Source organism: Grus americana, chromosome 2 (assembly GCF_028858705.1).
Source record: "Grus americana isolate bGruAme1 chromosome 2, bGruAme1.mat, whole genome shotgun sequence".
NCBI classification, from domain to species: domain Eukaryota; kingdom Metazoa; phylum Chordata; class Aves; order Gruiformes; family Gruidae; genus Grus; species Grus americana.
The window spans coordinates 148319087-148333991 of record NC_072853.1 but is presented as its reverse complement, the minus strand read 5'-3'; the positions used below and the strand labels follow the sequence as shown (position 1 = coordinate 148333991).

The window sequence follows — 14905 nt, the reverse complement described above, 5'->3', positions numbered from 1 at the left end:
CCCTCCGCATCCAACATAAAACTCTAACCAGTTAGTTTCATCTGTTCAAGAACAGATTCTTTCTGGTTGCTTGTGGGGAGCTGCAGTGCAACGTGGATATATCTTTATCAGACATAAAGGAGCAAGTTATGTAAGTCCAGTTATTGTTCAGCCGAATTACACAGCTCCTGCGGGTAATTGTTTGGGCACCATGGTGAATAGCTGCAGATTTCTTGGTTTGTAAGTACAGGTTTAATTTAGAGCCGCATGAGTTTTCATCTTTGAGTCAGAGTGTGGAATAGTGAGCATCCCAAATGTGGAGCATTTGTCTTCCTGAACTATTTCAGGCTATTTGTAGAATCACAGCTTTGGAAGTGCAGGGAAAAAGGAGGGAAACTACTAGGGGAATAGAAGGACAAAGCTCTTTTATCCACTACTCAGTACAGTATACCTATGGGAGCAGAATGCGTGTTTACCTACAATGCTCTGCCAACTCAATTCAACCTTTACAAGCAGGGTTTGCATCTAATAGGATTAGGATGTGTTTAAGACTATTTACTCAGCCTTAAAATAAGGCTGACATTTATACTCAACTCTGTGAAATGTGCAATTTCCTTTAAAAATTAAGACTGTATTCAACTTACAATACATTTGTGCTGACATTTTGAAACTGTCATGTGCTGTAGGCCTTCACACCACTTTGAATATCATTAACACGCTGTATAAGCGTGGGCTGAAGCTGCATAATAGGGAAATATTGTAAAATCTCCTGAACAACGTGATCGTGTATAAGAAAAACATTTTTCTCTTCTTCATACTTAGACTGAAGAAAATTGCTCTCAAAAGAACAAAAGTGACTTTTTTAATGATAGGGAATTTACTTGAAAAATAATTTAAATACTACATAATGCTTGAACGAGCACATGTTTATCCAAACCAGAGTACTTTTCTCTATAAATTGTGTTTCTGTTTTGTGAAGTGAATGTTAATGATGTGACTTTGGCACACAAAGGCGTTTGGAGAAAAGTGAAGTAGGGACCATCAGCCTGCTTTATGCCTGTGCTTGGCTGATGTCATTTAGCTCATCTGGAAGTTTCCAAACTTGGGACCAAAGGTGGTGGCCCTTATAAAACCGTTGAGTCACAAAATAGTGGTTCACCTTATGTGTAGCTGAGGGTCACATGGATGGAAGAAAGTAATTGAACAGGGAAATTACATGACAATTAAGTTTCTAAAGCAGAAAAACCCACTTACTGCATTGTGCCTGGGTAGAAGCTACATGTAGGGTTTGATGAAGATACTCAAAGCTGTGGATCACACGTTTGTCTGTTCCATGACCTGGTCCATCACCGAGCATTATGAATAGCAAAACAACTTTAAGTGTTTGTACAGCAATTTATATGTTCTGCTTGGTTAAAATTATTGATTGTCCTCACAGCATTACATTGTATGAAATAAGGAAGTGGTGTTCTGATTTTACAAATAGGAAAACTGCAACAGACTCATCTGTGGGCATTTAAAAGGCAGTTTGCAAATCTGAGGTTGGAGCCCTGGTATCTTTTATCTTATACTTATGTACAAAACAGTTCTGCTTTAAAAATGTTAGTTGACAGTTGGGCAAACATTTGATGTATATGTATGCTCTTTGCAGACCATAAGATGTCAGTAGTGGTAATTTATAATGTTTCACCAACCATTAAATAGTTAAGAAGTTTATATTGTTTTAGTAGTAAGCTTCCCCCCCCCCCCCCGCTTCATATTCAGGATATTGTGCAGTCACAATCCACACACACACAAAATTTACATTCTTTCTGATAAGATCAAATGAGCAGATCTTAAACTTGATGTGCTTAACAACATGAATAACATACCAAAATGTCGATGTTTGTTTTGATGCAGATCATGTTAAAGTCAAGCTCCTCCTGGCTCTCTGTTCAGCATCTGCATTAGAAAAATCACCTTTCACTGACTAACTTTCTGCTGACAGTGGTTGTCAACAGCAGGTCCCCCTGGACCACTTCCAACTGGTGCTGAAAATGATGTGTTTACTCCTGATGTAATTGGGACCAATCAATTTTCAAGCCCATTACTGGAAAGGATGACTGCATCAATCTGTAATGGGCCAGAAATGTGTTTGTCTCTTCTACACGAGCCGGGAAACAGTTTTCAACACCATTTGAGTGGGGATCAGAAAAGCTGTTGCCAATGATGATTGTCACCAGCTAGTCATTTTCTTAGTGTTGATGGACCCCAAAGTGCAGATGAGAGAAAAGGGAGCAGAGACACAGCTGACAGGTCATTAGTTAGTGGACTTACAGATCTTAGAAAATACTGAGCAGGGATGAACAGTAAGAGACAAATTCTCTTGCAGATAGGTGTACCCAGCTCCTTCCTGACTTCTGTGTCTGCATCTCAAGAGGGCAAAATGTGTTCATAGCTGCTTGTGCATATTTTAGTCAGTTATTACCTGTAGCTTGGAATAGTTTTGGAATTGGAACAGGGGAGAAGACAAAAGACTGCAGGAAAGGTCTCAGTTCTTTAAATCTAGATGTGCTTGGGTTACCACGTAGCAGAAGTTTCTGTGTGTTGATTGACAACTTGAGATGCTTTGCAGCCTTGTTAGAAATCTGTTTACTTTGCAGTATAGCAGTGCATTCCAGTGCACTGGCACCATCATGAAAGGTGAAGCATCTTCAGGACTCTCAGCTGGAGTAAATAGACCGGCATGTTTATCCTTAGTGGACCTTATGCCTTTCTATAAGAGCTGGAGGTTTGGCCCTATCACAATTAGTCTACTAATGATGAGCAAGCCCTGAATATTTTCCATGTTTCGCAAAAACTACTGGCAATTCAGAGTATGTAGTCACATTTGGGCTTAAAGACGAGAAATGGCTTTTGTTCAGATAATCGTTGTTTTTAAAAAATATTCAACAATGTAACCACTTTTTATTGTAATTTCAAATTGGGGTAGCAAAACACTGTAAATTTAGTTAGTATTTGTAATTTACTATTTCCAGCTTCAAAACTAGAGATGGTACAGGTTTTTTCCCTTTTTGTCCCAGCTTCTTTCTTACTCGCATTTCCCTTTGGTCTGCTGTAACTCTCCGTTTAGATCTTTCACTGCTGCCTTTAAGTCGTCAGCATCTCGGTTAACTTTTTCCTGTGCAAAGGCCAGTTTGTGCAGATGTTTCGTAGACCTGTGGTCCTCATAAAAAAGGAGTAATTCTTGAGCCTTTGGTGATGTTTTTGGTAAAGCCTGAGCAATCCTTTGATGTGAAGATTGGGTAAGGGCATCGTGTAATGCCTGGAGGTTCCAGCAGGGTTTGAGCCTCTTGGTAAGGGGCTGAACTAACTCAGGAGAAAAGATGTCCCCTTCCCTGGGTGCTTCTGCTGTTTGCTTTCTTTTGTTGCTTGACCAGGCTTCGTTTTCTCTTCTGCCCTCTCGTAGGCTTCTCCACTTTCCACCTTCTATAGTGCCCATGGGTGCACGCACCAAGCTGGTCACTTTGCCCTCTCTACATATGTTCCCCTGCTCTCTCGGAATAGCTCTGGTTTTACTGTTCTAACATAGCACTATAAAAAAAAAAAAAATCACTAGATGGAACAGAATAGCAGCTGTGTAATAGAGGCCAGCACGCTGTCCCAATGGGAAAGGGTCAGCATCCAGGGATTGAGGTTATTCAGGAAATGGGAAACATATTTTTTCTTTCTTTGGCCTACCTCTGACAAACTACTGTTCTGCTGCATAACATTTTTATTCTCACCGGAGTATGACAAGCTGCAGAATGGAGCAAATATATATTGCAGACATTTGTAAAATGCTAGATGACTTTCCCTCAGACATAAGTAATAGGTATACTGGTTTAGGTGCAGGAAGAATAATAATTCACTCAGGGAAAGCTATAGCAATTGGCCTTGCATCTAATATAATTGAAAATGGTGAAATATAAAGGACTGTCACTGTCTTATTCCCCCCGCCTTTCCCCCTGAAATTAACCACAATCCATTATTTCATGTACTATATGATCATGTCATTTGGGAGCAATAAGTGACCACATTTCCTCAACTTTATCACCACTATTCTTGATTCTCTGTTGTTAAATTCACTCCATTCCTAATTTCTATTTTGAGCACATATGCTGGCCTTTAATTTGCAATTTACATGGATGATAGGGTGCTATTCAGAAACCTGTTTCTGCTGCCTTTGTGGTTTTCACCTCACCTCATGTGGTCATTAGGATGAACAGCATATAATTAACTAAATTCATGTAAAGCCCTGAATTGCAAATGCTTGTCTGTACATCTAGTTTCTTAAAAAAATAGAGGGAATCTAAACCTAACCAAAACAAAACTTCCAGTGGTTTTAGCAAGCTGTAAGAATGGTTTCTAATTTTTTGGTAGGTGATACTTTGGGCTGTATTCATCCAACCTATTAATTAATTTATTTATTTAATCAGTGACTACACTTGTGTGTCACTCGTAGGTTAAAAATTATAAGATCTATTTGTGGGCAAGCGGCCAACAGCGAAGCCTATTTAGCTTGTCTACTTAGCTGAAGCCATATGGATGCAAAATTACTTTCCTGTTGCCTGTAAAATATTTGCCAAAAAGTAAGATTTTTTTTTCATTTTACAATAACATTTCTACAAATTATATTTGTTGTTGGGTGCTGCATTTTATGAGTTTGTTGCATTGTACTCAGAGTAAGACTTTATATTGGAAATAGGAGCTAGATGTGGAGGTTATAAGTGAAGCTTCAAGCTGAGGACTTTCTTGATGGTGAAATACAATCTTGAGAGGTTGATTAACTTTGTTAAACAACAGAAGAAAATCTAAAAGACTGGCCAGTAAAGCAGGAATTATTCTGATACTTTCTGTTTCCTGTAGACTTTATGTTTTCTAACATTTGCCTGAAACTTCAGTTTCTCAGACACTTTTGAATACCAGGGACCATTTTCTTAATCATTCAGAATAATTCAGTAAGACAGCTCGTGGAAATTGGCTTAGATTGACACATGTGCTACAGCAAGGGAGAGGAAAAAGTCTACAGATTCTGAAGAGGGAGAAGAAGGATAACTTGTGGTCTCAGAGCTCTATAACATCCCTGAGGTCTATGCTATTCCTGTGATTGCTTTGCTAAATGGAGAATGTTTGGACTCTCCTACCTGTGGTTTAGCCTTCTGGCCAAAGTTTTCTGAGCCCATTCATTATAGTAGTGGCTTTTGCACAAACAGATTCAGTCTTGTACTCCACATGCTGGAACACTCAGCCTTCTTGTTCCCATGATTGTGTAAAGAAGCAGATAAGTGGAGTTGTGGGGAGTGGGGGATGCTGGGGTGGAGTTGTGTCATTGAATTACATATCAGCTACATGGCTGCGTGTTACTGCGAAAGACATTCACCGTGGTAGAATTACGGTTTCTGTTCAGTGTAGCTGCAATCTGCTAGGCTGCGGTGCTCAGTATCATGGGCAGGGGGAGTTTATATTAAAAAAGGTACAGTTTAGGAAAAAAGCTATACTCTTAGAAGTCCTCTGAAATTTAATGATAAAACCTAATGTTTGGGTCTTTTAAGTGCTTTCATTTTCCAGTACACTTCTAAGCAAAACCGTTTTTCATTTTAATATTGTATTTTATGCTTCTGAATTTCTTCCTTATCCTGTTAACCTGTGTATGGGTCTTAGTAAATAATCCCTGTCAAGCAGGACTATGTTGGAATAAATTAGGCAGAGTTCTACTGAATTTTATGGCTGAGTTGATAAGTCATTCAAAGATTATTTATAAACTTCAAATGTTTTTGTTTTGTTTGTTTTAAACAAAACTGTTTTTTGTTTGACAGGTATCCTATAAGAAGGATGTGCAAGATACTCATAGATACACTGAAGTGCTGAACAGGCCAGACATAAAGATAGCAACTGAGATAACAAAGATAATAAGTGATGTATGTTCTCCTGTTACTCTATTTGTATTTTTAGACATATTATTTTATTTATTACAATTTCGGTCAGATTGTTTAGAATACTGCTGAAATTCTCAAACATCACGAGCAGAAAACCTGCACCCCCAAATCTGATATGAAGGTTTGATTAAAAACCCCCCAAAACCCAACAAAAACCCCCACATTGCTTGGTGTATTACAAAGTTACGGGTTTCTTCCATTTTGGTGTTAATAGTAGGAGACCTTTACAATTATCGGTCATTGATCTAAAGACAACGTTAAGCTTACTAAAGTTGGTTTTGTTTCAGCTTTATTCATGATAACCATTCTCAAAATAAGTCATATGCTTGTATGCTATACTGCACTTCAGAAGACACAGCAAGCTCTTTTTTCACCTCTGTACAAGAGAAGCTCGCATCCCAGGACTCCCCTTCCTCCTCCCATCTTGGTCAGCAGCGACAGGGAAATGCAGTTCCCCGCTGTCCTCCGGAGAGCTCTCCTCCCCAACCTCCCCTCTCAAATTCTTTTCCCTCCCACCGTGACTCCTGCTAATGGATAGGTCAAGGAGCAGTTTGAGAAGCAGCAATGTGTGATCCAGTTTAATATTTTATTGTGGACAACTCAAACAAGATATATATAAAAAGCCCTGATCCAAGATTTTAAGTAACTGCTAGTAGTTTCATGTGAGGCTGACTGAGCACCTACGGAGAGACAGTTTTAAGAGACCTGAGGTTCAGCTTTTGAATATTCAGGATTTTCTGGAAACCAAGAACTTCACTAAGTCTTATGTTCATCTTCCAGATTTACTAATTACTGTTCAAGCCTCCTTTGAGTTAGAGTGGCTTTGGGACTTTTATTTCTCTCAGTCTGTTTTTATGATGTGTCCTTGCTGATTCACAGTGCCTGAGTAATGCAAGAAGCCTATTTTAGGCAACGGGTAATTTGGTTTGTGATATCGCAAAGCACCTATTGTCGATTCATCTGTGCTGTTTTCTACTGCATTGTGGAAAAAAATTGCAGCAATTTGCATGGGAGGCAGTTCAGCTGGAAAGATCGTGTAACACCAGCCCTGCGGGACTAATTCCGCTCTGTTACACCAATGCAACCTCGCTGACATCCAGCAAGACTGCAGTGCTAAAACTGAGAGTGGAATTTGACCTCACATTTCAAAAAAGCTGCCCCTCAGCTTAGTTTTGTTTCAAGACTAGTTTCAGCTGCTGCAGATAATCTTGTGTAAACTGCAGACCCTGTTGTAAGAAATGCTGAGCCACTGTAACTCATTCTGCCTTGATTGGGAGAACAATATTTCTCAGGCTTAAGCTATGCATTTGGTTAAAGTTGAATTTTGTGAATGCTGTGCATTGTGTTTTCCAGTAAATATTACGTCGTTAAGGAGCTGAAGCCTGAGAAGGGCTTTTTTCGGAGCCGATTAGAACAGCTCTGAAAGTAGTGTCAATGCAGATCACTAAATGATACTTTTTCTACCAGCTTTAAAGCTTACATTTCTCTTGATAAAACAGAGCAAACAATTTAATAGTGATTCATATTAATTTTTTTAAGGCTGAGTACAAGAAAGGAAGGGGAGACATGAATAAGGAGCCTGCTGTACTTGGAAGACCAGATTTTGAACATGCTAAAGGAGTTTCAAAACTATTAAGCCAAGTAAGATTCTCTGTGATTTTACAATGACTTCATTCAGATATCTCGTTCCTAGTAATGCAAGAAAATATTTAGATTTTTAGATGATTATCTCTAATTGCATGAAGATTATGTTTGCAAACTCTTTTCATACAGTATTGCAATGACTGGTAAATTTAAGATTCTTAGGAAACAGAATATACATTTTAATGCAAGAATACAATGAACTTTGACCGTTACAACTCATCTTTTGTGGAGATGGTGTATATTTATACAGATTATCTAGGATTTCTAAAATATTAACTGTATGTAATTTAGAGGCAAATTTTGCTACTCATTCAGTTGGAGTGGAACCTTACCCTGTGATTAATCCCACTGAAGTAACTGGGGTCTTTTGTGTAACTGCTTGCTAATGTGCGTAATGGGATCTGAATTTGCCTGACATGTAAACTACCCGCCTTCCCTCCCCCTGAAACTGAACCTTTTATGTACTACTTTCTGTTATATATTAACCTCAAAAAAAAAGAAAAAAAAAAAGGAGAAAAATGGATGGATTACTTTAGTCCATAACTAAAAAGAAAGCTGAAAACACAAATATTCCCTCTTTTACTCTTAAGAGTCTTCTACTCATAAGATCTACTTATAAAACTCTACTACAGATCAGCCTTACGTCGTGAGAAGGGATTTTTGACTGCTGACCTGTTTTTTTTTTCCCTGTTTTTCCTTTTTTTTTTCTTTTTTCTGGAGTAGTTCTTTAACAGTGCCTTGCATAATCCTCACTAGTAATCCTGTCAGGCTATACTTAGAGCTTTTGTATACCCGGGAACAAGTTCTGCCCTCCTGTAGGAGGAGGATAACGCCCTTTGATTGGAGAAGGCCGTGCCAGCCTTCCCAGAACTAGAAAAAAACCCCAAGTGAAGTAGTGTATAGACTAGAACAGTCCACAAATCAGTATGGAGTAACAAATACTTGTGATTTGGCTAGATAGTAAATGACTTCCCTAGAACTAGGCTAAAATGAGAATAATGGGTCGTAGAGAACAAGCTACAACGTCTGTTTGCAAGAGGTTGAGCTCCTTTTGCTTTCATCAAATGTTGTTCTTAGATATCTGCCACATTGTTTCCTGTTTCACACTGGACCATCATTAACTTTGAAGCATTAATACTGCACAAAGGGAAAAAGAAGAAAATACATGTTTTTTTATTGCTTTGTTAATGATGTGTTCAGAATCAAAATTAGTTTGTGTTTTTCAAATAGATTTCTTTCTTCCATTTTGTAATGGATCATGTGTCCATTCCTTTGCTGATGGGCAAGTCTGCTAAGAGATTCTTTTGTGTTTAGCATTGTGCAGACTCGGAAGTCAACCTGCGCTTTCTAGGAAGAGCCAGTGCGATGCTTGCTTAGACCTGGGTGTCACTTAAAGGAAAGGAGCTGTCTGTCATATGACAAACACCTTTAAAAGAGTTCATATCTAAATTTAGTGTGTGGTATCCTTTATTTCTGCACAGTGGCTGTCTACACACTCCTTTCCTTGCAGCCTGTTTCAGAATCTAGTGGGCTTGCAGCTGCCTGCTGTCACAAACGGGACCGCAGCGGATCCCTTTCCAATAGCCCTCTCCATCTCACTAAGCCTGGTACCCTTGAGGTTGTGGCCAACAATCGCAACAATCAAAAAATACCAGCTGGATCGTGGGGTCCTGCAGGCTGATGCTGAGCCAGCTGCATCATAGGCTTCATCAATGCACTTTTTATCTCATTTTTATTAGATGTGCTTTTCCTCTTGGACAATGCGTGCTGCATCTGAAAAAGCTTTATAATGGACTCTCTTCTCTGCCAGGGACTGGGATGGCAGCAGTTCTAATTGAGATCCTTCTGCAGAAGAGAGCATTTGGTGTGCAGTTTTAACTTCTTTAGAGGGTCCAAATAGTGCAGGTGTGGTAGGAAGAGAGGAGCAGTTGACAAAATGGAGCTTCCTTACAGTTTATTTGTAAAGAGGATTCTTACTAAACCTTGGTGGTCCAAACTCTGCAGCCACTGGGCCTGGATCCAAATTTTGGGATCCTTCCTTCTCTTGTCCTCTCCTCAGTCTACGCTGTTGTGGCTGCTTACAGTGTGTGTGATGGGCCACATACTTTTAGAAAGGGAGGCAGTACTTCAGCGTGACACTCCGCTGCCAGCCGTCTGCATACAGCAGCGTGGAGGCCGTAAACACCAGGCTGCTCTCAGCAGTGAGGAGGGTGCACTCAGCAATTCCCCACCTCCCCTGAAGGGAAGGCAGTGGCCATGAGCTGTCTCATGTTTTTATATATTATTTGAATCATTATAACACTTAGACACACTGATCATAAATCAGGAGCACAGAAAAATGAAGATGACCCCTGTGTCCAAAGAGCAGGGTGGTGGGGCAGGATGAGGAATGCACCTGTGCTGTAGGAGAGGAAGAGCCCTAAATGTGGGTCAGTCGTGTCACTCCTCTTCATGCAAGGATTGTGAAGCAGGCTTGTAACAATTATGAGATTTAAAAAATAGTGAAGTTAATGATCTCTTTATTGTCTCCAGACTCTGGCTTTTAGGGTTTCCATTTGTTTCTCAGCAAATGGGAGCATTATAAACTTTCTGTGCTGAAAGTTGATAATCGTCCTTAATAGCATGAATCTATAAGTTGCGACATGCAGAGAAATATTAGTTATTTGACCCTCACAGTAAATTTGCAAAGTTGACAATTCTGATGGATGTAATGGGAAGAGAAGATGATAACATGTTTTAATGTTGTGCATATGGGTAGGTAATTTAGGGAGTATAGAGAACAGGAGCAAGAAGAGGTCAGGCAGTGTGGGTGTAACGAAGGGAGAAAGCAATCAAGGCAAGCAGGAAGGCAAACAAAGTGAAGAAAATAGTGTTAATGTTTGACTGGCACTCAAGGCTCTACAAAATCAGTGTACCCTCTCTCTCTTTTCCTTTTTTTGCTTCTTTATTTTCCTTTTTTTTAAAATTTTTTTAATTTTTTTATTTTTTTTTTTATTTAACAAAGCTTTTGACAACAGCAGCAGCAAAAAGAATAGCTCCCAGGACTAGTATATTTACCCACAGCACGTGGTAACCCCCTTCTGTTGATTTTAAACCAAATTTAAAAGAGAAACTGTGTTAGCCCTTGTGAAAACATGAAGCTTGTCAATTTGCTGAATGTACATTGTAAAATTTGAGCTTTTTTTGATTTTTTACAAAAACAAGCTCTAGTTTATGTCTTCTTTATGTCTTCTAATGCATTTATTAGCTTTTTCAAAGAGCTGCTGATATGAAGTATTCCACTTACGGTGTTCAATAAGTGGTTTTATGATTAATAATTTTGGATATTCTTTTATGCTGAATCTGGTGCTTATTGTTTCAGGGATAAAATTGTTAGAGGTAAAATGTTTTTCAAAATGTACCCTCTCTGAGATTGTCAGTAACAACACAAAGAGCCTAAGATTTTCTCAGTCTTTTTTTGCTTTAAACTCTGCTAGTGCTTTTAGCAACCAATATTTTAATTTAGCTCTTTGTTTTTGTTACATTTCCTTCAATATCTATGTACTCTGAGAGGTTTTTCATTTTTTTTAATGTTTTCATATGGTCATGAGGAAATGCTTTAGCTGCAAGTGTCTGGTTCATCCTGGGATCCCAGTGGTTGAATGATTCAATTTTTGTAGTTTCTTTGTAAATCTGAACAGTGGGTGATGTCATCCACTTCTGAAACTGAACACTCCCTGTGTGAACAGCTTTGAACTACAGATTTGATTTAGGAATGTTGCTGCAAAGCTTCAAAAGACACTGCTCTGTCCAGCTGCAATTCTGACTTTTATAGGTTTTGTGTAAGGCCGATGAGAAGTTTGTTTATCCAGGCCTTATTTAATTCCAGTTTGGTTTTTCAGGGATGTTGTTGTGTTAAAAGCCTGCAAAGTCTGCTCTTTCTTCAGCAGCAATTAGAGAGCAGCTTCCACACATTTCTTTTAAATTAACTCCCACTACATACTTTCTAAAAAAATAAACAAACTTAAGACTTTAATTAAGATTGTAAATAAGTAGCCATCATTTTAAACCCTCATTAAAGTAAAGCTTTTGGTTAACGAAATTTGTAGATCAGCTTCCACTAACAACTGTCATTTCTACTCCCATTTTTTGTTTGCTCTTCTACGATGTTACAGCATTGCTAAGACCTTCCCCCTTCAGATGTTTTAGAAATCACTGATGAAGTATTTTTCTTCCTTGTTTTTAATCAGAACCCTTTCTCTCAGGCATATTTTTCCCCTTTAAACTGCATTCATAACTTTCTCCTGTTCAAAAGAAGGATAAATACCATGCGCGTTACTTCACAGTGACTCATCCACGGGCTTGCTCTTGTCTCTTCTCCCTCTCCCACCCCACGCTTTCTTTCAAAAGGGAGAAAGAAACAGGAAAACACCGATAAAAGAGAAAGTGAATGTGTGTGTAGCTTTCAAGGAGACGAATCCCCTGTGACAAGTCAGAGTTAAATTACTGCTGGAAGTGCTCTTGAGATACTGCCAGGGTCATCTGATATTATTGCGCGGCCTCCATTTTGCCCCAGAGCGACATGTGTGACGGTGTTGGGGAGGAGAGCAAAGGCAAGAAGCAGAGCAGCCAGATGAGGCAGCAGGGCCTAGAGGGACTGGGACTTTCCTCACTGCAACAGGAATGTTTACAGTTGGATTGGTTGGCGGTCTCCTTGAATTTGGGACCCTCCTGCACATCAGCATCAGGACACACAGCCCTGTGAAGAGAGGGTCCACTGGGTCCCCCTCTTTCCTTTAGTAGCAGCGGTGTGATCTGAAGTGACACTAACAAGGATTTATTACTGGAATCTCTAGCTTAAAAAATATTTCAAAAACTGGGATGAAATGGCTGCAGCTGGACGATGGCAAGACAGTTGTGAGGAGAGGTGCCTTTGGCACCAACGCTTTCACACTTAACCGCAGTATCAAGGACCACGTTGTGCATTGGGTCTGCGTGCACTGTCTGTGGCCATTTGTTGGCTGGGCAGAAGACAGCCTGCAGCAGTTGGATATTTAAACTCTTGTGCACGATGTCTTTATGATGCCCAAGGAGTAAAAGACAATTTTGCTCATCATGCTGACTAGATCCCTGATTTTGGAGGCTTTTTGAATCAGATATTCCAGCACTGCCTGATTTTTATTAGAAGGCAAGTTTTGGATACACCTTTTAAAAGAGAAAAGCCCTCTGATTTATTCCTTCGCTGCTTGTACAGAATGTGGATTTGCCTTTGACAAAGACAGTGTCTTTGTATTCAGATATATGCTTTTGCACTTGATCCAAAGCCAAGGCAAATATCAAACAATATGAACCAGATGAATCTACCAGAAGGCAATAGATATTCTTTTCTAGAGTTAGTGTGAAAGATTATGAAGTTCATAATGTGTCAGATAAAGTTTCTCTTTAAAAGTAGCAATGTTTTAGAATTTCCTTCCTTTGAAAAATTAACCTAAGTGCTGGAATCGTAATGTAGTTCTTGAACATATACAGTTAGTTTCTGTTTGGGTGGCTTAGTTTTGGTTTCTTGTTATCCTGATTAATGAAAGATTGGGCATCGTAGCTAAACATAACAAGGTCGTGTAAGCTAAACCACGTTGAGAGTCTTTTGAGGCAAAGAAGAACTAAAAAGGAAAAAGAAAATTCTTCCCACAACTAAAGCTGAGAAAAAAATAATTTTGGAAGGAGAATGTTTGAGGTGGTTTAACCACTTTATCAGACATTCATGTGGGAAAAGAGAAAAAAGGAGTAAGGAAAAAGCCGCGTATTTATTTAATGCAGAGCATGGTAAATTATAATGGATGTTGCATCGGCTCAGATATCAGGTGTCTGACTAACATTCATGAAAGCAGCATAATTCAGACTGAACTTTATTCTTCTCCATTATGCCCAGCTGCTGGAAAGAAGCAAGGCATATGTACAAGGTCTCCAGATGTTTGATGATCATGCACAACAAGGATGGCAAAGAAGGGAGATTTGCTATTTGTTTGATTTAATATTTTCAGATTCTGAATTCAGTTCTTCAGCATGTTTTGTGGAATTTTTGTGATTTATTTACTTTTAATGCTATTGCCTCAACATTTATGTATTGCTCATTTCCTCTTACATGTGTTGTCATTCCCCCTTTTTCTTTTGAACAAGAAGAAAAGAGAGTGAAAGTGATGGCAGTCAGTCATTTAATTATGCTTTCTAACACTGTAATGAGGTGGGCATTGTCCCCAAGAAGGGACTGTACTACAGAGAGATTCCTCAGGGTCTTGTGGGAAATTTCTGGCAGAATTAAAAATAGACCTGGGGGCTCTGGTGACCGCCTAGCACCGCGCAAGTGACACGTGGACCTGGTGGTGGGAAGACAGCAGAGTGGGAAGTTTGATTCTGACTTCCCACTTTCAAGTGGTTGAACAATTTACAAGTGATCTATTTTACAAGTTTTACAATTTAGTAATCTTATAAATTGTTCTTTTGTTAAAACCACACTTTTGATTTTAATTATGAATTGAATGATTCTCAGCGAATAGATTATTATTGCTAGTTGAACAATTCTGCTTTGTTTGATTACTCAGGTGAGCCATATGGTTTTGTTTCTGTTTCCTTTTTATAAATCCTTCAGCACCAGTAATCGCGTATGACAATCTTAAAATTATTTTTTTATTTTAGTAATATTCAGATGCATAAAAATTTCTTTGAAACCAGAATAAGACAGTCACAGGTGTGGCTAAACTGAGCTTCTTTAAACATCTTCATTGTTTAAAGATTTATGGATAAGGCAATTGCCCTTGATAAGCTCCTTTGTAGTCTGAATTCTCTGTGCCTTCTTTAAGTGCTACATGTTAATATTAGATATGTTTGTTCTGGTGGAAGGTGAAATACAAAGAGCAGTTCAGTAAGGAAATGAAGAGCCACCAGTACAATCCTCTTGACAGTGCTTCCTTCAAGCAAGCACAGATTGCATCCACCTTGGCAAGTGACGTAAGTGAATTTGCTTTGTATTTTACATGCATTTACATCCTGAAAAACCTAACATTTGTTCTCAAGCAGAATTTCTTTTTCCATCTTACGAATTACTCTGAGCAGCAGTCTCTGCTGTACAGTGTGTCTGCATAGCAGGTACAGCATGTTATCCATTTCTTCCTCTGCTTCTGACAAAGCCCTTCTCCAAGGGCCTTCAGGGGTTTTCATAACCATTTTGGATGAGATTCATCTCACTTTGTGTGTCAAAATATATGACTGCTTACTCTGAGCTAATCGCCTTGTACTCCTTCCCTTTGTATTTGGGACGGGAGGGCTGGAAGGCAGTTCTTCTGACCTGT

The 14905-nt window shown here is 39.0% G+C and overlaps 1 protein-coding gene across 9 annotated transcripts in view; it reads left to right on the top strand.

Annotated features, from left to right (window-relative positions):
• The window catches only part of NEBL (nebulette), a 269002-nt gene that overhangs the window by 190526 nt on the left and 63571 nt on the right, over nt 1-14905 (top strand). For 7 of the 9 annotated variants that reach the window (XM_054814585.1, XM_054814582.1, XM_054814581.1 and 4 more), the window contains 3 exons: nt 5817-5918; nt 7476-7577; nt 14457-14564. The exons of the other annotated variants lie outside the window; for them this stretch is intronic. In XM_054814585.1, the coding sequence (XP_054670560.1) occupies nt 5817-5918; nt 7476-7577; nt 14457-14564 (312 nt within the window). The remainder of the gene's footprint in view (nt 1-5816; nt 5919-7475; nt 7578-14456; nt 14565-14905) is intronic. 9 annotated transcript variants of the gene reach the window in all.